Here is a 23,639-nt window from a genome sequence, read left to right on the forward strand (position 1 = left end):
AATGACGACAATGGATTTTTGATTTTCCCCGGTTACCGGTACCGTTCCCGTCCCATTGGTTTCGGGGTTTTCCTTTGTACAGACTGTATTGGTTCACACACACACACGCGTATAGGGAAAGAAGGGGTTCAGTAGTAGCTGGGGAACGGGAAATATATAAGGCTGCTTTCGGTTAAAGATATAAGATTTTCCAGCAGCTTTCCTTTACGACGGTGATGGCGTCCTTTGATGGCAATGCTACCACCACAATGCTGCCCCGAAAATGGAGGACCAATTTTCTTTTTTGGCTTGAGATTTTATTTCCATCCCGCTTTGTCTGAGGCCACACTTTTTACACTGGCAGGCTGCAGAACAGTCAAAGCTATGGCGGTCGGGTGGCTTTGCTTTTATGCCTCTTTTAAGGCATGATGTGTTTTTTGTCCCCCATCTTTGTCGCCGTGATTCTTGCGCTCCATTTTAAAAGGCAAGCGTAGCGACATAACCGGTGTTCGATATGCAATCAAGAAGCACCACTTACTCCCTCCGAAGAGGGTTTGATCTTTGCGCGAAAGGGTCCTCCATTCGGGGCTGCTTCCGCTGCGTGATCAATTGATTTGCATACTTTACGGCGCTGATAGAGCCATTGACATGGGTGGCGCAGTACCGGGCGTTTCCTCACAGGCGCTGCGTGTCCAGCATATTTTCCACCACATATTGAGTATTAAAATTTGCTACTTCATACGTTGAAATGATCGTACGAAGCGAGTTAAACACACACACACACACACGAAAGCTTTGGTCTATAATCGATCGAGTGATTTTACGATTGAAAACGCGCCATCAGACGTCGAAGAAAGTTGGTTTCGTTTAGCCAAGCACGGCAAGTAATATCGTACCGGGTCCCAAGGTTTTTGGCCGTACCACCGTTAACGATATAGCGGGTGTCCGATATATCTTTTTCCGGCAGTTCATTCGATTCGTTACCGGCCGTGTGCGAGCACGTGCCCACAATGAACAACCCTTTTTATGGATCGCTTTGCGACCGTTTCGTTTATGGCCGTACATGCTACTACGGGCGGTGTGCGGTTCCCGGCTCTAGCATCGATTCGATTCGAGCAGCTTCTTGGAGCAGTAGTACTCCAGGGGAAGCAATTTTGGTTGGCGACCTAGAGCTTATCGGTGCGTTAACTTCGGCAAGGAACGTTCCTCGTCACCCTCACGTCAGGTTAGGGTTTGTGGTTGTTCGTGTGATTTTTTTGTAGTCCTTCTGTTCTGCGCATTGTCCAGGCAAACAGTGATATAGAAAACGCGATCCACATGGATTTAGCTATAAAATTTTCGAACTTAATGGTTTGTGCTGCTGGATTCGTGCAGTGAGATGAGGTGCGAGATTGAATTTAAGTCTCAATTGTGCGTCCCTTTTGCGAGTGGATTAGATCTAAACTGCTTCTTGGAGGGATTATTGTAAGGGGGGGGAAAATGTTAGAAATAGTTTTTGACCATTTTTTATTGGTAATAAAAATTGGAATCAATAGAATTGAAGTAGAAATGTTAAAGTTTTTGAAGAATTCTAACAACATTAAGCTTTTTGATGAAATAACAAGTCAGCAAATGATTTGTTTAATTAGCTTAAATTTTGTATGATCTTCAGAGAATTTTTTATGCCTATGTGACTGTTTCTCTTCTATTTACCGGTGATTTTCAGTGGTGCTTTCTAGCGGAAAAAAGTATTACTTCTACAAGTGCTTAATTTGAGTATTGATTTATTTAGAAATTAAACATATTTTTCTATATAACCGCATAGAAAAAGAGCACATGCAGACTTAAGTTGAACACATAAACAGCAAATTATATTCGATTGATTTAGCTGATTTCGTAGCCATTTTGTTTTGTTTTACTTCGACCGCTTGCTACACGTTATCACTATAGTTAAGGCGCATATTATGGTTTCCTTCTCGTTTCCTCGGTGCACATATTTCCACCGCAATAAAATTAGTATAAATATTGAAAAACTTTTTCCTTCCACCCTCTCACTTTGACCGTCCTCAAGACCCTCGTGGTCCTTGTTGAGACTTGGTTCGGCTGTCAGGCAACAGCTTGACACTATCGATCCGGACACCAACACACATGGGTCGGAGTGGTAGCGATTTGAGTGGTTCTTGTCCGGAAATGTCGGATAAACGTGTACATCATTCGTTACAATGTCCACCGAGCACACCCAATGGCCTTCCCGTTCGTTCGCAATGTACGGGATTGTTGAAGTAGCTGGAAAAAGGCTACTCACCGAAACCAGAATGAACACATACTAATCCTTTCGTTTCTTTTCTTTCCTCTCGTTTTCTCTTTAGGAAACTTCGTCCCATTGTCCGGTAAACGGGCCGGCACGGGGAACGATGTTACCCCGATGGAAAGTCTTCGTATCGCTCGTTACGATTGGCCTGCTGCTCGTACCATGTAAGTAATAAATTGGTGTTTTTTCTTTCTTTCTTTTGCCCTCCACAGCTTGTTGTTTTCGGTTTCATACATACCTTGTGAAATTACGTAAAGTTTTGGGGTTTGGGGTCATTTTCTGATGCTCCGGATGCTTAACCTCCAAGACGCTTGAGCTTTTTGGGAAGGTGGAAGTGGTTTGATCAGAAGTGATTTGGTAGGAGGAAAAAAAAAAAAGAAAAACGGTCCCAGCCAAACCATTGCCACTCCTGGGCAATCTAGTTGGCCGACAGCATGTGTCAAGTAGCGAAACCACCAACCCGTGGTTATGCTACCGGTTGCCCTGGTAGTACTTGTGGCCGGACGTACGTAGGTAACACATAGTTGTTTGGCAAATAAAGTGACAGGTTTATTATTGCCATTGTTGCATATTGTGAATGCCCGGCACTTTCTTCTCCTGGCCTTTTGCCGGAAGACGGTGCGTATGTTTCCGGGGATTAACATTCCGTTGACAAGTGGTGTCGAGCTTGTGGGACGATGAAGGACAGATCAATCTTACGCCGGAGGTACGCTGCTGCCGAAAACGCGACGTGCCATGAGTGTAGACCGGGGATCACCACGGGAACTGACATGAGGGCATATGGGTGTGTGTGGTTGTCAGTGTTCATTGCTGCGGTTGGCAACCAGTTCTCTCTGGCGTGCTGGCAATGTTAGTGTAGCGTTTATTTGTTATGCTTTACGGAAGTCAAACGTAACGCTTTTCCCCCGGCAAGGTGACAGTGAGGCACCATGAAATGGGAAGTTATTTCGTTGCGGTTTCATTTCATTCATTCACACACACACACACACACACACACACACACTTTACCCTCGGCAATCCTCCCAGCAGTAGCTCCCAGTTGTTATAGCGACGTAAAGGCCCACCGGGCAAGAAGTCATGACCCGGACCCGGTTGCTTGGTGGACGTAGCACTACACCAGCAAAGGGAAAAGGTGCATGTCATTCTCGTTCGTGAATTATTTACTTTGGCTTTGTACCACTTACCTACCGCAGTGAGATCGTTTGATTCGTCTCCCCTTTTTTTCTCTCTCGCTTCCTTGGGCGAAATAGTGTGGCACTTGATGGCACCGATTGTGTGTCACCTTGGGTGGGACACATTGGGACGATGACGACGAGCGTTGCCGACTGTGAATCTGTGATTTGTCGCCTCCTTGGGGTATGTGTGTGCTTGCGACACAGGAGGATGAGCTGTGTATGTTGTTGTTTGCCCAAGGTTTATCTGCCCAAGGTCGGAAAGTCGGTATTTTGTGCGGTGCGAATTTTCGAAGCCAGCGGCATTTCTTTTCGGTTTCAAGCGTCATTTTCACAGCTTGCCCGGTGGGAAGATGGAGGAGGCCTGTGGACAATGTGATTAGTTGAAGTGATTTTTCGTTTGTTCGTTTTGCGGTATGATAAGCGAGCGTTTATTATTCTTGGGGGTTTTCATCTGAGGGATCTAAGGATAGAAGAATTAGATGTGTGTATGTGCGTGAGTGTTTCTGTGAGCAAGAACAATTTATCGCCAGTTTTGATTCAAGCGGTGAAGCTGAGCGTGATAATCGGATAAAGGACAAACAAATCCCACTGCTGCTTGATCGTGGAAATCTCATTAAATGACCATTTTTAGAATAAAAAAAGGGGATTTTGGAGTATTGTACTGTTTGTTTTTATGTATATCGCTTATTTGTAACTGTAGTTTTTAAGCATTTTCTTCTGTATGAATTTTTGAAGCATTCGCAATTGCTTCCATATTATGAAAAATCCGTTTGATTCCCATTTTATCATAGAAATAAATTAGAAAACTACATGTGAGATTGTTATGTTCAACCTCAATTTCTCCAGTGACATAAAACTATGTAGCTAAATGTAAAAAAATACAATCACACTTTACATCTACCTTTATCACCGTAGGCTCCAATTTTCCTTCTCCAGCTGCCGTGGGCTGATTGGTGGATAATAAAATCTTACATAAATTTTCACCTCCACAAGAATGATTGCGAGCCGGCCCTCGATACCGGCTACGCGGTGGAAGTAAAGCTCGCGTGAAACGCAAAGCAAAATAAGCAGAACCAACCATTGCTGTCACTCGCCGTACAGAACGATTTGCCAGGTGTCGCAAGATTTGTTAGCAAATCGGAAGGTCGCGTGTATTGTGCTCGCCTCTCTGTGAAGTCGGCATCGTTTGGTACGGCTGGTTGGGAAATCCAATTTGTGGAAAAAAGTTCCACACATGCCGTGAGCCACCGTGGTTGGGATCAGCGTCTCTCTGCTGATGAGAAGGTGACGGATTACTGACGGCGCTCGGGTGCGAAAGCAACTGAGCGACTGTGTTCATTTTATTCTTGGGAAAAGAAACAAAAATCAGCTGGCAAAAATAGCTCTGGGGTGAATGTGTGTGTGTATGTCTATGTGGAATCGAGTAAAATGGAGGAAAAGCATACAGTGTGCTATTACCGGTGCTTGACACCACCAACTCAGCTCGAACCAGCCTTACATGCCATCTCCATCTCCACTGTCTGGCTGGATGTCTCTGCCTAGTGCACGGGGTAGCATAAATTTGATGATTCCACTTGGGTTGGTACGTTTCGGTTGGAACAATTTCATATTCAGTTGGAAAGTTATATTAAGTGAATTGTGAGTTGCCGAGATGGGTTCTGTTTCAATTTTGCAAATTAAATTTACCTTCATTCTTGGCGAATTAATACTCGCGAGGCGTAAGGTTTTGTAGTTTAATTTTGGGCAAAATGTTTCCCCGAGCTGGCAAGAGTAGGAACGGAGCATCTGCCAGTGGACACTAGCCGCTGCTGAGGTTAAAATAATCCGTTCGTTTGATAGAGCTCCTGAGATATGGTTCGATGAACTTGGGCAAAACTTTGGCGAAATGTTTTCATGCTTGTTGATTCTAGTGGAAGGGAAAGTTTTTTTTGCTAACTGCCTGTGAACAAGACGTTTATTGCAGGAGAGCGTGAGATTTATGAAGAGAAGTAGAAACAATGTAAATTTGTCCGTGGTTTTACTGTGACATGTTAGCAAAAGCTACAAACCCTTCAGAGCATCATTTGATTCTACTGTAAGGTTTTAACGAGTCCAAAAGCATTGCAATAATTGCTCACAATTATCTGCCTGAATTGAACAGTGATTAAATGTCCCCTAATTACCGCCTTGCTACTTATTTACTTCCGCACAAACAACGGCCCACATTTCTCACATGCCAACGGCGTATGCTGTTATGCGTTCGCAACAGTAACCGAAGCCGTGTGCTTATTAGATATTTGTAGACACTTTATTTTTATCACGTACAGCAATCATTCTATTCCATCGTACCCGAACATCGGTGTGTTGCTGTTTGTTTCCCAAGGGACAGCCCGGCAACATGAACGTGTACACTCCACAGCGAGTCTACTGTTTGGGACACAGCAGCATTTCTGACAGAGTGCAACGGAACCGACAAAAACCATCGCCGTGTGTGGTGACGATGAAAATGATGATGGTGATAACCACCCGCCACCGAGTACCCGGGAGTGACGGAGATCCGGATGGGTCATCAGGGATAGCTTTACGTGGCCGTCCATTTTTTTGCTTGCTCTTGCGATGTGTTGTACCTTACGGGTACGTGTCGGGTTTGTTTGCTCACATTCTTCACACACGAGTTTACGAGACACAGTTACACGGGACGGGCACAATATGGATACATGTGATTCTTTATAATTTTTTTGTGATAATTTAGAGCTTCATGTAGTCGTGGAGTTGGACGGAAATTATATTGTTTAAGAAGTGGATATTGGAACACTAATTGACATTTGGACCTCTCGAGGAATGAAACGAATTTAAATGATAGCCAGAACACAAATGACAGTTGGCTATTAAACATGCTGTCAAGTTGGAAAAAAAATTTAATTTATTTTTGCCCAAACAATGGCAATCCGACTTGGAATGCGTGTTGGGGGCCATCTATGCCACCATACATTTTCCCCCGAAAAATATGTTCATTTATTTTCTCTCTTCTTCTCTCGCTCGCTTTTTCCCACCCATCGATACGGGTTTCGCAGCGGTTATGATATGTTGCACAATATTCTCAAGAAAACCCATATGTCACAGCGATGCTCCAGTGCGCTCTCGGCTGGTGCAGCAAAGCAAACAATAAAACTGACACAAATTGTAGAATTAAATTTAATTAAATCCCACAACTTACGCCAACCCACCTGCCTTGCCCAGCCAGCAAAACTGGGAAGTCGCCGGGAAATAAGAGCCCGCTTTATGAACAGCACTACAACACTACATCATACCGACCGTGACCAGCGCCATTCGGTGGTTGACGGTGGTGCTGGCACCAAACCGGTGTGCCGTAGCTGCCAGAGCTTGCCCTTCCCACCGAAAATAATATACTATTCGAAGGCCCCGATGCATTTTCCGCTCGGAAACGCCCGCAACCGGGCCACCACAAAACCGCTCCCCGTCCACCGGCTTCCAACCCACCCAGACCCGTGCTGGATGCATGTGGGTTTTGCGAGCCTGTAACACTTTAGTTTTTAGCGCTGCCCTTTTGACCGCGCTACCCACCGACGGCTGGAATGTCGGGTTGAGTTTGGTAATGAAACGAAATGAAATACTTGACTCACCCGGTTCCCGAGTACGAACAGGAGGGGTTTTTTTTTAAATTTTAGTGGCCTGGCCGCTTTTCTTTGTTAAGGGATGGCTCCTGATCAGCGAACCGCCAGCCCATAGGCGAACGAAAGTGGTGAGGCGTTTGATAGAAAACAGCGTCGTTTTATGTACCGCACGGGCATGCTCCGGTTTTGCTGCAAACTGTTTCACTATTGCACCGTTCGCCACCCAGGCACCAGTGATATGGTTGGCTCGGCGCGGGATTTGGTTTTTTGCGTTGGTTATGAAGTTGTTTGATAATGGAGAGCGAGCAGGCTAATGAATCGACGGGTTGCCGGTGGGCTGCCACTGGGAATTTTGGTGCATATTTATTTCGTCGGAACCGAATTTGAAATGATCATTCAAATTTTAATGAGCCAAACTGGCAATCGCATGTGAGCGCGGAGGGACAAACCGGTGCATTCGGGTAACTAATTTTTTGTGGCCAAAATACTGCATTCTGTGGGCTGAATGCAATGCAACTAGAGGGTGTACGCACAAGCGTATAGATAGAAGTGTCGCGTGGTGGTGACCGTAGGGAACGACGCTACGAGAACAGTTGGATGATTTTCAATTGAAAATTTAATTAGCCGTTTCATTTTAACTATTACATGACGAGCACTTATCTCTGACCGTAGTTCTTTTAAATATAGTTCATGGTTTCCCGAAAAATTACTCATTAAGATGACATTATGTAAAATATTGTTATTGCTTATTTAAAGAATGATTCTAGGAAAACGTACACTGGAGGACCTGAGTCTCAGCTTTGCCATTCGCAATACGTAATTTAAATACAGTCAGAGATCTGAGTCCGTTGATCGTTACTCATCTAACTGATGTAAAACATGCTGATAAAATAATCGTTTCAAACCTAGTAAAACACTTCTTGATTTTCCTAAGACACAAACTCCTTTCCCACTTCTTCAACCAAAATGACCCCAATGACCTGTCAACTTTTTTATGCATAAAATCTTAGAACAAACAGCAAAAAAAACGAGCCATCCAACTTTCTAGTGTGCAATATAGTTTCCGCTTCCGGTTCGTTTCATGCCCATCCGCGGAAGTGGCCAGGGATCCAAGTTTTCCTCCACAACTATTGGAGGATCGTTCCACGTTCCCAGAGAGACGTTCGAGCCGAGCGAATATGCGTGAGGCCGTGTGCAGCCGACCGGTTCAAATGCGGAATCGAGCGTCGGTTGAAAGTTGGATAGGGAAATTTTATTTATTTCTCTTTCTTCCTTCCGGAATCTTCGGTTCGTCTCGAGCCTTCTGGGCGATTGGTGCAGCTGTGCTGCACTGAAGTTGGCCACCCGTGCTGGCCACTACGATCCGGCCGCCATCCAATCCGAGTGCAAACAGAAGGCAAATATTCAGATTCTAATTTCCTGCCTTTCGAGCGCAGATACGAGTGAACGGATACGGTGGGTGGGCTCATCGCCGGCGAGTGGGCCAGAGACGATCAGATCAATTCTTTGAACTTTTCGCTTTGCCGTCAAGTTCGTGAAAGTTTGCCAGTGAAAGGTATTGATGGTATCTGGAATCGTTGTGTTTTGTTCTGGTTCGCTTTTTTCTTTTTCTTTCGACGTGGTTTGGATTGGTACCTTATGCTTTGCGATGTTTTGCTTCCAGAGAGTGTCTTAAGAGATAGTTGAACGCAGTTCGACACACAGTTCGTGACATATTTTGAAATGATTTTTTGAAGAATTCGTTATGCCCTTCTCCTGGACACGATACTGTTAGCAATGAAAGATATCGATCATATGAATGCAATAAGCATCTCTTATCGAATCACTATTACGTGTTGTTAACCTTCTATTAACAATTCATTGCTCGCTGAACGCATCATTCGTTAAAAATGTTCATCCATATTCATTAGCCGCAGCATGAATCAAACATTTGTCACACATATGCCGACCAGCTGTCGGGAACTTTCAGGGTGTGTGTGAGAGGTTTCGGTTTCTTTGCGTGAATCGATCGAGCCCATTGAACCACGTTAGATCCGGTCTCATTAATTCAGTGTATCTATTTTTCGCCCGGCAAGGAGACAAGGAGATCAAAACCGGGGACACGGAAAAGGTTGTCATCCTAACATCAATCCCCAGTCAAGCGTACTTTTTTATTCCATCGCCTTCTCAATAGCTGCTTTATGCCTGTTGAAGACTTGCGCCATTGGAATGCGTACCAATCGAGAATTTTTCTACAATAGAGAGCAAAGTGAAGTGAAAAGAAAAGTGAAGCGTAAAACACATCATTAGCACGATCAAAAGGCAAACAATGATGTGTAACGTTCGTCACGTCGAGTCGTATGGATTCTGCGCAGCTTCCGTGTGTGTGTGTGTGTGTGTTTGTGGTCTCCGAGTCTTCCCTTTGCTAATGGTTTCGCTTGGACTGCTAAATGGCTCTCGAACACAGTCGGAAAAGCAAACAGCAAACCCCTGTTTGTGTGGGGGCGACAGAAACGCCACATATCCTACCTCCTGAGGGGGCACAAAAGCAAAGCTGGAGAGAAACGCACATCATTCAAGCGAATTGGAAAATGTTTTCTCAGCGTTGTTGCAATCAGCGTACAGCGCAATGTCGTCACGGAACGGTCGGTGTGATGTTGTGTTGTGTTTTTGCTCGCCATTTCTTTTGTCATCCCTGTCGCTAAGGTTGGCAAATCCTTCTAAATGGAAGAATTGGAATCCAGTCGGGTAAGAAATTGGTGGGAGATTTTATGTTCACGTCTTCCAGAGCCGGTACCTCGGTCATAGGAGGTTTGATTGACTGAAGTGCGTTGATGCTTGACTGCTAATAATATACGCAATGGTAGACTTTATTTATTATTAGTTGCCCTTTTCTCGCTGCTTGTTTGCACCGTTGCGTCCGACAACAAATGTATCGTTTAGCCCAGCTCTAATGATCCAATCGCCTATCCAATTCATCTAGCATCGGTACGAATTGAGCGGCATAGACGTGGTATGCCTTCTGTCAAGGTGCCAATCGCCAACGAAGTCAGCAAGTTCAGATTAATCAGCTAAAAGCAGCTAAAGGTGTAACGCTGCAAGTCGATTGAACTTTTGCACCGTTCCCATCACCGTCTCGGGGGCAGCGTGGCGTGCTACGGTACACTGGCACCGGGTTCGCATTCAATTATCACCCAAGCCGTAAATTGGTGCGACGTTTTGTTTTTACGACGGTGCGAATACCTCCGAATGCCGACACCGAGGCGCACACACCGGAAAGAGCAATAAATTCTGAGCATCCTTTCTGTTCTGAGGCAGCACCTGGCCGGTTTTGCTGTTTACCCGCGCCACTTCACGCGCCGTCAAGCAGCACCCCATGGGTCCCAGTTTCAATCTAACGCTTAGCATTTTTCTTTTCGGTGAACCGAAATGAACCGACAGAATGATTGGTTTTTTTCTTCCTCTGCAGATCGATGAGAGTGGCGCAGCACATGGCGCCCGGTGGGTTGTGTAAAGTTATGGTCATGATTTCGTGGAGTTTATCCGTGGAAAAAATAATAACACTTTTCCCAAGACGATCGTTGACGTTCGATTTGCACATTGGTGGAGAAATGGGGGAGCGAACGTTTCTTTTGTCGGCTTCACCCACCACTGGCTTAAACGGGATCGTGTTGTTCTTTCTCCGGCAATACGTTCCGCGCGTCAGGAGTTTGGGGAAAAAAAGGGAAGGTTCGAACCCCGCCATGGCTAATGTCAAATAATGTCACCAGCATGCCGGCAATCTGTCGCCGATCGCACATGGAACTTTTGGGCAGTAAACTTTAGCCATTAAATCGAGTCTGAGCCATCGCTCGCATCGTCCTCGGATGTGTGTTCGGGTCGGGCCGTTTTATCTGACTCTCCCATTTTTGTTAGTGTCGTAAATTTGTTAACATATACGGCGAATGGCACAGGTGTCTGAGAGCGTTCGTAAACGGATGTTTCGTTTATTAGCAAAAATATTACTGCCGGGTAATAGTGGATCGTATCATATCTTTGGGGCCGCAGAAGCTGATCGCACCGTGAACGGTATTAGTCGCGGTGAGATCTTTTATTTCGGTGAGAAAGTTTGCACGAAAAATAAATGGAGAAAATGGTTTGTTAAGGTAATATGTAAAAATATCGTGAACAGAAAAATATATTCAATTTGGTAAGTTGTATGAAATCGTTAAACACCAGGCGTCTCCATCAACGATAGGATAGAAGAGAATGACTATTGTTTTTATTTTTTTTGCTTAAATTCTTTATAAGATGGAGAAACACAACGTCATTAAAGGCCAAATCTTCAAATTTAAGTTTTTACTTGAAAAAAATAATAGAAAAAAATCGTTGATTTAAATAATATGTTTAAGTAACTACACGATTCATCAATAAAACGAAATAAAATGAAAAGCCCAATGGTGCGAGACAGAAAAATGTGCTTTTGCATCCGCAAGAAACCCAAACGTGCGGCTGTGCACATCAAACAATCAACAATGCGAGCATCATACCTTGATACGGTCCATTTTTCTGGCGATCATCTCAAAACAAGCGGAAAAGGTAACATGAGAAGTTGGGCTCAAAGTTTTTCTCATTAAAACTCTGCACCCGAGACGCAACATCCGGCGAAAAAAAAAAAAACGGGGAACATGGTGATTGGGAAAGCGGGAGACAAACTTTTCTTCGCCTGCCGGGGGATACAAGTGCGGTCGAGTAAGGTGGTTTATTTCATTCGCTGTAGGCTTAACGAACGTTAAGAGTTAAAATATGAGCGATGGAGCGCAATGGGGAAACTCTTTTGCCTCGCTGGCTTTGAACTCGAATACTTGCGCTTGTTGCTGTATTTTGTTGTGTCTGTGTGTCTGTGGGGATCTTTCGTTTGTTTGTTTTGCTTCCGACTGATTGGCTCACCTGACTTTTCAATGTAAGTTTTGCGTTGGTTGAAGTTTTTTCGCTGTTGCACTCCGCCATCTTCTGACACGAGGATTGAGGTCTGTGAGGCGAAACGTACCAGCATAAAGGCAAGCCAAAGAGAGAGAGAGAGAGAGAGAGAGAGAGAGGGAGAAAAAAAACGCTGTATGTATATATCATCAAAGCTCTTTAAATGGAAAGTTTGGCGTTCAATTTACCGTTTAGCGTATTGTGTTACATAAAAACGTTTCACGGCGCGTGTTGACGAAGCAGGGGGTGTAAAAGGAGACGAAAGGTCGACTCGAAAGCAGCAAGAAGTTGCTGAACAAGCCGTATTTTTCGGGTCAAAGGTAATACTTTTTCATCGCGGTGATGCCCGTGTGCTACACCGCGACGTTCCGGCCAGTCACGGAAGTGAAAAATTCCTTCACATAAATTGTACGGTATGCGAAATATCGCCGTCTTCACGTCGTTTCTATTTTTTCTACTCCCTCCGCCTCAGTTCTAGCGTGAGAACGTGTGTGTTTGTAATGGGCACACTCAAGACGGTGGAGAGCCGAAGCCTAGTCTCTTTCCCGGTGTAGAGTTCCATAAGCTGTCCTATAGAAGGTGAAGTGCTGCTACACGAACATTTTTCTTCCATTTGCAGTGCTGGTGGATGGGAATGGCGGGCAAGGGTGAGCAGAGCACTGGAGCAAGGGGAATCATTTACATGGGATCAAAGTTATGCAAAAAATATTACGCTTGCTTGCAAATTACCTTCCGCGCGCAACGGTGACCTTTTTGCTCCATTTCGGACCGTCATCGCTTTCTACGCCACTTACAAGCACACACGGTCGCTCACGTCCTCAAGCACACACACACACACACACACACATGCTCGTATATTAGCGTACCTTTGCGGATTTGAGCAAGGGAGCTAATTGTTTGCCTCAACGCACATTGGAGGATGTCACTCACTCGAACGAGTCAGAGTCGTTTCAGTATTTTCTGTTAATCCGTGAAAGTAGCTTGCAGGGGAAAGTTTTTGGGGGATTTGCTTTCTTTTTTCGCAGGGAACATTTACGACGGATTGCTGTTACTTAGGAATAATCAGATATCAAAATTATGCTTCTGGTTAATGTTTGCTATGTTCCATTTTAATTTTCAAGCACAAATTCTTTTTCATGTATGTTCGTCAATCTACAGCGAACTTTATCAGACATTTTTGATGTCTTTGAATGAATGTACTAGGCTATTAAGGATTTCAGAACAGTTTTTTCGAATACGGGCACTTTTTCAATAATTTCCTTGTCAAATATTAAATTTTCAGAACGAGTGATCATCAGAAAAGCTGTTTTCTATAAAACTCTGAAGTTTTTACCACTTAAACGGAAAAGGATGATACATTTTTGATGGGAGAAGTGTTCTTTGAATGCAACAATTGTTGAGCAAGCTTAAAGTGATAAGAAATCATCGAATCTTTTTTGTGGAGCTACAACATTTACTAGTACTTGAATTATTCTTCACATGCCCTTTAAAACAGTGTCTTATTTACATTTTATTTTTGCTGTAAGAAAGAAAAAATCCGTCGGAGAAGGTTTTTGCAGTCGTTGTAAACATGAAGTACCGCCTGCAGCTAAGCAGCGTTAGAATAAACTGCATACAAAGTGATAAACGAAAGCAAAACAAACAAACGCAGAAAAAAAGCTACCGAGAACATAATTTACTACATTTCGACCAGCACTTTGGCGAGCGCAAGTGCAAACAAGTGGAATAAAATCACAAGACACAATGTGCTAAAACACACGTTCGTCCGTGAAGAACTTGCCTCGGAAGTGATATAAAAAATAGCCCGCCCCCCCACTCACACACACACATGAAGATGGAGTGGGAGATAATAAAAAAGAATTTCACACACTACACGCGCCATTTCGGTGCACACACACACACGCCCGGGAACCGAAGCAGAAATTCTGATGGAGACGCCTGGTAGTTGGTAATTTCTGTGAACATTTCACGATGTTCGTGTGTGTTTGAGAGTGGGTATTTTTTTTGTTGTTGCTATTTTGAACCAACCACGGAACACACTCACCAAAGGCGGTACGCTTGGAAAAACTGCACATCACTGTTCTTATTTTCACTCTCAAACATGTCGGTAACGAGTGTGCGACCGGCCAAAGTGTTCCTGTTTCTTATGTCCCGTGGCTGTCGTTGCCGTGGTAATGGCGTTCTGGTCCGCAACCCCCTCCCACCGGCTCCGGGCAGTGGCATTCATTCGAAATACACTTATAGTTTTGGTTCGTTTAGCGAAATATGATGTCTTGCAGCGTATGATACGCTCTATTTTCTGTCCGCCGTACCAGCATTCGGTACCGTCGCTGCTGGCAGAGAAAACTGCTGCCAAGAGGAGCTTAATTCTTGGCCACCCGAAAAAGAAATAAAAAAAGAAGAAGAAGCGAAAAATAAAAAGAATTGCCGCAGATCCGTCCCGGTCATAGGTGCAGATGTTTGTGATGGGAGTTTTTGCACTGTTGTCCGTTCCGTTCCGTACGTTCGAGAAGGTGCAGCAGCAGCAACAGCAGCGCAGAAATATACGCTCGGAACATTGTCTGCGGGTGGAAAATTTTCTGCGAGCTTGTAGCGAAACGATGCAAGAATGTGCGGGGGTGCAGTGGCGGTGCGGCGTTGGCATGACACAAGGATGGAATGAAATTAATAATTTCGTTCGTACATTATTCACTCGTTTTTCGCGAAGAACAAAACGATTATCAGGTTGGCAGTGCAGCGGCATGATTTATTATCTACATTGCTGGCAGCAGGAATGTCTAGCTCGTCGACAATGCTGGCGTTTAACCAATTAATAGGCTTTCAATTTGACGGTGGCACGGTGCTTGTGCCGCTGCTGAAGTATGTGGATTATGAAGGAGGTTTCAATATTTTTTAATAAAGCAAACAAAACGCTGTTGTTGCTGATACAATTTCACTCGAGGAAGCCTCTTATCTTAGTTTCTACACGCTTCAACTGTGCAAGCACGCAATTCTGGTTGTTTATTAAGCTTTAGAGACATTAAATGCTCTATGTGTGACAAGAGGAACTAGATTATTTTAAAATTATACATTTGGTGTAAAATTAATAGAAATTGTTTTTCATTTTGAATAACAAAAGGCCTAAATTTTGTTTAACAAGCTGTCAAAGTATGCTTGTGTTATACGATTTAAGACACTTTCTCTTCTTGGCTTTACGATCTCTTAGTTCATGACTGTTATCTAAGTCTTACTAGACTCTCCAACAAGTCAGCCCTCAGCTCAGTAAGAGTCCGGATTGGATTTGAACCCCGGCCCTTCCGTGTCTCCACTTTTGTCTCTACCACCTTTACGACTATTTAAGACACCGCTCAAATTCAAGTTGATATATGATTGGTATATATTGATATTTGATTTATAATACATACTGAGTAAACATATACAAGTAAAATTATTGTATCTTACCTCATTGATCTACATCTGCTTTATTAACTACTTATGGTATAGTATTCGATATTCGTAAAAGATTTTGAGATAAACTTTCAATGTACGAGTCATGTCTGGACTTTGGTAAAAATTCGTTGTACTAACTATTCAGCTACGAATTAACTAAGTCAAGGAAGGCAGCAATAGCAAGACTTGACCTCTTGAGATAGTATTAGAAAGGACAAGAAGAGTTTCTATAGGAATTGCAACATTTTTCAGCGGAACTGATCTTTGATGCTCTTTTCGACACCTTTGAAGAGGAAGTGAGAAGGTATTTTTGTTCATTTACATTGGTTCTTCAGCAATAACTGGTCTGAGTTATGGCTTGTTTCCTACTACTAGTAAAACTTCTGAGTTATACGAGTTATTACTGACACTGTATGTACAGTGTCCTTATACCCTGCCCTAAACGACAAACAACTGATACAAATTGCAATAGTTACTGGCAACCAAGCCACACCGAGAACGCCACGTGAAAAGTGGTTGTGACATTTACAAATGAGCTCGGCTTTGATTTAGTACAGCCGTGGCTTACCACTTCCGTTTGCCGTCGCAACATCTGGCCGAAGTAAGACCGTATAGGCTGCACGTTTGCCATCCAGTTTTCGAGATTGATTCATGCGAGTTAAGCTGTGGAAAAATCGACCGGCTGGCCCAATCTATCCTACCTGGCGAGGGAACGCACTGTGGCGCGATCGAAGCGGGAAAAATCATTGGCCACCGGATGAATGCCCGCCCGCTGGAACTGAAAACCCCCTATTAGCCCGGCAAGCGGACGATGAGTAAAAGATTTATGATGCTTCTTCTTCGCTTGGCGTGGGTTGGCGGTGCTGTCTCGCCGGGCGCTGTGAATTGATTTCGGCAATGAGTCTTTCCAGCGCGTCTGGCATGAATGTGTTGTCGTTTTTTTTGGTGGTATTTTTCTTCTCCTTCTGCAAGCTTTATCCGATGCTAGCGCGACGCACAAGAATCAAATTAATATGCGGAGCGAACGAACGAAAGAAAAAAATGATCGAAGCACGAGGATGTACTGTGTCTTTCGCGATGGGAGCGATAAGGTTTCCTTTATCACACGCGTGCTCATCATTTTGGCGGGGCCGTGGGGTTGGGCGCTTTGCTCATTCATTCATGCAGCACGTGTTAGATTTACGCTGGCACAGATTTCACACAGCCTCGTCATTTGTGTGTGTGTGCGCTTGTTTTTGGGGAGATGCTGGGGTTTTTTTTCTCTCCGCACATTGCTTTCATTAAACTGCTACAACCATAAGCAGCTGCCGTTTATGGCCTATAACGACTCCAAAGTTACACCCAATTTTTATCACATTACCACACAGCAGAACGCAGCGCCACGCGCGCAAACGTGGTCGCACTGCCGATTCTAATATCGTTATGTCGCTCGAGAGTGGTGCACGTGTCACATACAAATTGAACATTGTTTTTACCCTTGTTTGATCACACCCGGCCGGATGTGTTTACTGGCGTTCCGGGTGTGTGTGTGTGTATTTGGTGCTTTTGTTTGCGAACCACAGCCCAACTTCTGTGCACCGTTCTAAAACGCTTCCAGTGTAACACCTTCCCGCATATGCTCGGGGTGTTCGAGTATGGAGCGAAGGTCGTGTAAATCAAATTCCAATTGCCATACCCGGTATACACGCAGCGTTACACACACTCATACCAAGGTGAAGAAAATATGTAGGAATGTAGAGGCAAAAAAAAAACAACCAAGAGGTGGTAAAAAACGGTTCCTGAGCCTTCGTTTCAACTCGATCCCTCGGCCGTGTGTTTGCGAACGGAGCGTCGGTTCGAACGGAAGCCAAAACTGCAATAACCATCTGTCATAATTTGGCTGAAATTAATTCCTTCCCATGGATGTTTCCCCGACCCGTGGTTGGCTATCGTGGGACGGTAGGGAGCCCTATCGTACCGGAGCTGAATGCCCATGCCATTCATATGTTTTTGGCCTCACTTTCGACATTATCGTCATCAACATCATCATCATCGTGAGCAGCAGCAGCAGCAGGAGAACAAACGTGGCTCGCTAACCCCACACTCGGCTGCTTGGAGATGATTTTCCCGACCCACACACACTCACATAGAAAGCCACTTTTTTCCTTCCTTCTTTTCCTCCGTAGCCAATTTCAACACCGGAGCCATATAAGGTAATAATAATACGATAATAATAATTGGCACCCGAACTAACCTTGCCTCCCGCCTTTTGGCGTTATCGTAATGTGGCTCCTATCGAACACACAATCAGTGCCGAAGCCACACACCGGCACCTATGGCACACTGTTCGTACGCCACATCCAGACATTCCCTGTTTGTGCGAATCACACACAACTTAGTGGTAGTGGAGCACCAAAGAATGGAGCCAAACTCTTTGCGATGAGGGCTTTTTTTGGTTGCTGTGTGGCACGGTGTTGCCTGCCGTGAATGGACCCGAGAACGGTACCGAGCTCCAGGGAACTACCCAGGTTCAGGTTTCTTGCGAGGGTGAGATTTCAAACCGGGTGCACCATACCCAGAAGCTGGCTTTGTGTGTGTGTTTACGGGAAGGGGTGTTTTTTGGCATCTGTATGGAAATAACTGCAAACATGCTGAGCGGAAGGATCTCGGCAAAAGGTCGCAACATTCTAGTGATTTCAAACCGCATTTATTTTTATTTTATTCGTCGGCATCCTCCAGATACACATACACAGACACGTGTAGTATCGGGGTGGGTTGGGTTGACTAGGTGGATCCTGTTTTTGGGTTTTGTTTTCCCTGTCCGAAGGTGTGTGTGTGCTTGTGTTCGAGTCTGAGGACACCGAAAGCCACATTGAATCTTAGTGGTAGGGAGAATAAATATGCTTGCAATGCGTCTCTGACTTTTTCCCATTGGTTTAGATAAATTCAAACACACACACACACACACACACCAAGGGAAGAAAATGTGAACACCAGCTCTTGCACCGGGAAAAAGCAAATAGGCAATCAATAACATTGTAGTGCTGGAGGCTAGGCAATAAATAAAACGCACCCAATCTTCCGAGCTTTCAGAGGCGATGTGTGTAACGAGGATAAGACTGTAGACCACAGGACTCACGAAAATCTATTCGTCCTGCTGGGTGAAAATAGAGGTCTGGTTTGTAATTAAACTAATAATTTCCAAATTTAATAACAGCTATCTCGAGGAGGTTGTTTACCATTTGAGGAGGCATTTGGGGATAGTGTCGCTTCAAACTCCTTTTCTGTATTGACATACATCAATTAGTGGTCTCTCGTCAGCAAGTGTTAATGAATCCTCTTGTGGCTTTTGGGAAAAGCTCTCGAACCGTTGGATTAATTATAACCCTCTTAAATCTTTGATAAATGGCCACACCTTCTTTCCGGCACCCTTTGTGTATATCTGGTCACCACATGTTGAATGATGCCTATTATCGCTAGCTAAATCGTCAGATCGATGCAGGAGATCACACCAAACAAACCTTGCCAATCTCTTTGTCTTCGGGGAAAAAGGGAACGGTAGCTTGTCGAACAAAAAAGTGTGCAAAGTTTGTCTCAAATTATCCCTTTTTTCGCTCCATCTTGATTGAGGACCCTAATCTGGGAATTGTTTGCTGTTTTCGAATCGTACATGAACAGATGTTGCCTTTTGAAAGGAAGTGGAGGATTTCGTGCTGAAAAACGGAGTTTTTGTAAGGTTTTTTTAAGGTATTCAGGCTTTGATTTAGCTGTTTTAGCTCCGGTTTGTTCAAGAATATCTTAATAAGGGAAATCTTGTTCTAATCCTTCATCGACTTTAAAGTTAAGAGTCTCCAAACTCTGTCTAGAAGTAATATAAAAATCAATCCTTCGTATCGAATTAAGGAACGCGCATTGGATTTGCTTCAAGCTTCTATCGAGTACAAAATGAGCCTCACCATATCTTCAGACTTCAAAACCGAAATTTCTTCATATTTATTTTATTCTTGATGAGTTTTGCAATAACTTTCATCGATTTTACTTTCTTATCGAGAACTCAACAACATTATGAGTCAACATCATTAAAAGCTCTCGAAGCGATTCATTCACCAATCACACAATCCCGATGCATTCCAATGCCTTCAAACACGAAATCGATCGTCCCGGATGTAAAGCTTGTTTGTGCAAGAGCACTTTCTGTGACATATTTCCATCACTTCAAAGCTACTGGTTCGGTTGTGTGTTGATAGCTTGGCGAGCTACTTTGAGACACAGCACTCGAGAAGCTTGGAAGACATGTTATCAATCGTGACGGTAAACCGTCACCGTCCCTCGTACCGTAAACATTACACAAACAACCTTTCACAGAACTCAGATTCACCTCACCTTTTGACCAAGCCGGGCTGCTTACGAGGCTACGAAGATCTTCTCGAGCTGGTTGGTAAAATTATGGCTTCTGGTACTAACGACCCGGTCGATCGGGAGGTTGGGCCGTATCAGGCTCATTCTAATGAACGAACGCCCACAAACTATCACGACCTGGCTGGCTACCTTTGACTTTGTCCAATCGGCACTCTTGTTCTCTTGCAAGATACTTGCCTCCTTACCTTGGGTAAGATGAAAAAGTTGCAAGACCTTGAGCAAAAGTTTCTCCTTACATGGTGGCTATTGCTTTGATGCGGAAATGGGTTCGTGTGCTTTTTTTCTTCTTATTTGCTTGCGGTACATGGCCACGTTTATCTGCCAGCCTTGCTTTGCATTCAACCTTTTCGTTTATGAGTGCGGGACCGGTGTGCGGGACCAGCATCCAGGATTCGGTTCCGGTATTTTTGTTCTGTCTACACATTGGACAGGTTCAAGATTTTCGCTGTAGTGGTGGATTGGGTGTAATGCTATCTGCATTCAGCGCAGAACGCCGTCCCAATGCTGCACTCGGGCTTTATCGGACTTGAGCCAGCGAAGAAGCCACACCAAACCAGCTTCAAACCAGCAAAGAGCATCTGGACGAAAATTGGTGTAATAAAAAAAGGTTTTTCCCTCCGTGGTGGATAAGAAGGATAAGCGTAACGGTAGAGTTTTTTTCTCTCTCTCGAACGTCTCGAACTTGAAACACACCATTTTGCATTCCCGTAAACTCGCGGGCTGCAACACCATCGCAGCCGGTTGTCGCATTTATGGTCGCCTCGGTCGGTCGCAACCGAAACAGTGTTCTGCATAAAAGTTTTAGTTTTTCAATTTATTTTTCCATTACATGCCGATAAAGAAACAAAAATGAAGTACCGCGAGGTTTTCGGTACGGCAACCCGGTTGCGGTTGTACTCACATCAGTGTTAAAATGAAGGCGAAAGCAAGGGAAAAATTGTTTTCTCTCACATGTGAACCGGCAGGCCGGGCCTAATGATGAAAAAGCACTTTTATGGAGAATGTTGAACCAAAAATGTTGCACCGTAAAAAGTTTCGCAGAATGGCGGGGTGTTTTTTGTTTCGTTTTGGTGGTGGGATGGAAATTTTGAAGGGTGATTGTAAAGTATGAGCAAGTTTTTTCCTTGTGCTGGATGTTTGATGAAGCAGTGTGGAGCTCTTTCTTTACTTTAAGTACGAAGACTTGTCTTGACCAGCTTTAATATACATATTTTATCACACTTCATGGGTAAAAGCTTTAAAAACGCCTTAATACTGATCTCTTAATTCTTAAAATATAATAACTTCTTTTAATAGCCATCGTTTCCTTCTAAGCTGTATATTATCTGCATATATGAATTACGACACCTCCAAAAGCTTCCACTCACGAAGCTATAAATCGTTTAAGAACAAAATGGGATATAAAACACGTGTTAATTCCGGGTTTCCCTTTCCCCTCTCGCTCTCTCTCCCCAGGTCACTGCAACTTGCCGCCGGTATTCACCCAGGACATGAACAATCTCGCCCTGTCCGAGCAAACGCCGGTCGGGACGGTCGTGTACAGGCTCGAAGGGTACGACCCCGAGGGCGGTAACGTTTCGTTCGGTTTGATCGGTTCGGATAACTTCATCGCCGATCCGATCTCGGGCGATGTGCAGGTGATCAAGGAACTCGATCGTGAGGTAAGTCAGCGTCGCAAAGTATTACTCATAAATTGTCGAACGTTCGATAGAACGCGTGCAACCCCCTTAAGGTTACTTGTGTGCGTTGGTTGAGCTTCCAGGAGATGGTGCAAGATGCAAGTGTGTACCGAATGGCAAACATGACAACGAACGCCACCGGTTAGCTAATGGCTAAAGAGATAAATCTTCCGTGCAGCTTCCTACCTTCCCTCCGGTAGACAATCTTGTCCCTTCGCACTGGCTAAGGATACGCCACTAAGAACACTCCGTTTGCTGTGAAAATGATGCAAACATATGTCAACCCACACACATGCATCGGACGTCCTGGATGCTGGTGTGCTGGGCTTCTGGTGTCCTGGGCTTCTGGTGGGTGATAACAATATGAGTGGTTGATTTTGCCTGGAACTATGCGAGACGGATAAATTGAAGGCGCCGTTAGTCTTGTCGTTTGTCAGCTGTGATAAGAGAAGCTGGTCCGTGGTCGTTCGTCGTGGCTTGTTTGCGAATGATGTATTGAAGGTTTGCTGATTCACTACCGCTCCAGTAGTAATCAACACATTGTGCCGATTAATGCAGCATCAGCGGCTGTCTGTTTACTGCTTTTGTTGAGTGCGAACGATTTACTTACTATTTAATTTGAGAAAATAGTAAGTAATAGGAATCAGAATAAATTTAATTTTAAGAAAAAAAGGGCCTTACCTTACTTGAAAAAAAAAAACCCCAACAGTAAGTCAAACGATTCTTTTTCCATAACAAATGTAAAGTAACGAATGGTCTCAGGCATTTCCTAGCCAGCCAACATGGAAGCAGGAAGTCCTGTACAGTTTCCAGCTTTCAATGCCAACTTCATTTGCACAAAAACATTAGCCACCCGTTCACAGGAGACTGTCAGTGAGATAACAATGATAATGGTAATTATATTGTGGAAACTGGCCGCCGACTGCATGCTAGAATGTGCGCCCTTGCTGCGTCGCTAGCACACAATCGAAAGGGTTTCACCAACGACAACTGGAGATTACTGCTGCTAAAACATGTTCATATCTTCCCCGAGGCCATTTTGTTTGTGTGTCGGTGTATGGGCATCTTTACTTCCCTTTGGGAGCTTTACGTTCCTTCCGGTATTGTTTGCTGTGCATACGTAGATAGGCTTACACTTCCGGCACCGATGCGTTAGAATCGCTTCTCCTTTAGAATCGACACGACGACAGTGTGGCAGAAAGGCAACCTGACCTTGCAAAGAGCAACAGCCACCGGGGCACAAGAATGGGCGTAAGAAAAGTCACTCGGAGAAAATCTTCAACGATGCCTGGCTGGATTCCGATGGGGCCGTATGGGGTAGGGCCGGCGACAAAACGGTAGCAAACCGAACGACGACGACGAGGACGACGACCTTCTAGTGTGGAAGGATTTGCGAAGGTCGCCCATGTACAACCCGATGAGGCGCGGGGACGTTCGAGGTGGAATGTAATTTACGATTCAATTGTGCCCTGTTGAGTGGAACGAATCCTTCCGAAGCTTTTCTCTCTTTAGCGCGCTATTCTGTGTCCAGCACACACACGCAGACACAGAAACACCGTCAGGACGCAGGCGAGGTCTCACCAACAGTGAAAAGAACTAATTCAAAGCTTACCAGACTTCCTACTTCACGCTCGGCATACGCCCACGGTAAACTCGGCTAGGGGTGCAGCAAGGCAGGACCGGGGTTTGGAACCGTAGGAATCGGCCGCAGGATATTTTATGAATTCAAAATGGTTCATTAATTACGACTCGGGCTAAACGTAATGCCCGACTTCAAACAAATCGGCACAGACCCGGCTCGATAAACTCTGATTTGCCGTTTCGGTAGGCTGATGGTAGGTAAGGAGCGGTGGCAGGCGATAAGAGCTATCAGATTGACAATAAACTGTAATCCTTATGAAAGCCACACGTCAGCCACACCGAAACAGTGTCCGATGCCCTGGTCTGGCGCGTAGTTGGGCGCGCTCGGGCGTACCTAAGCAGAAATCCGCACAATCTTTCGCCGACCGGGCGATTGCGTATTCTTTTCTCCGGCGCTAAATACGAGACGCTTACGTAAACCGTTCCTAAATGCCAACCTTAGATCCATCTTCCCCTAGGGGACGCTTGGGTATAGAGTGATCAAATCGGATTTAGA

The 23,639-nt window shown here is 44.6% G+C and overlaps 1 protein-coding gene across 7 annotated transcripts in view; it reads left to right on the plus strand.

Moving 5' to 3' along the window:
* Positions 1-23,639, plus strand: part of LOC118504716 (cadherin-87A) — a 132,474-nt gene that overhangs the window by 66,640 nt on the left and 42,195 nt on the right. For all 7 annotated transcript variants that reach the window (XM_036039554.1, XM_036039553.1, XM_036039556.1 and 4 more), the window contains 2 exons: positions 2,328-2,433; positions 21,279-21,484. In XM_036039554.1, the coding sequence (XP_035895447.1) occupies positions 2,373-2,433; positions 21,279-21,484 (267 nt within the window). In that variant the 5' untranslated portion in view covers positions 2,328-2,372. The remainder of the gene's footprint in view (positions 1-2,327; positions 2,434-21,278; positions 21,485-23,639) is intronic.

This window comes from Anopheles stephensi, chromosome 2 (assembly GCF_013141755.1).
Source record: "Anopheles stephensi strain Indian chromosome 2, UCI_ANSTEP_V1.0, whole genome shotgun sequence".
Lineage (NCBI taxonomy): Eukaryota > Metazoa > Arthropoda > Insecta > Diptera > Culicidae > Anopheles > Anopheles stephensi.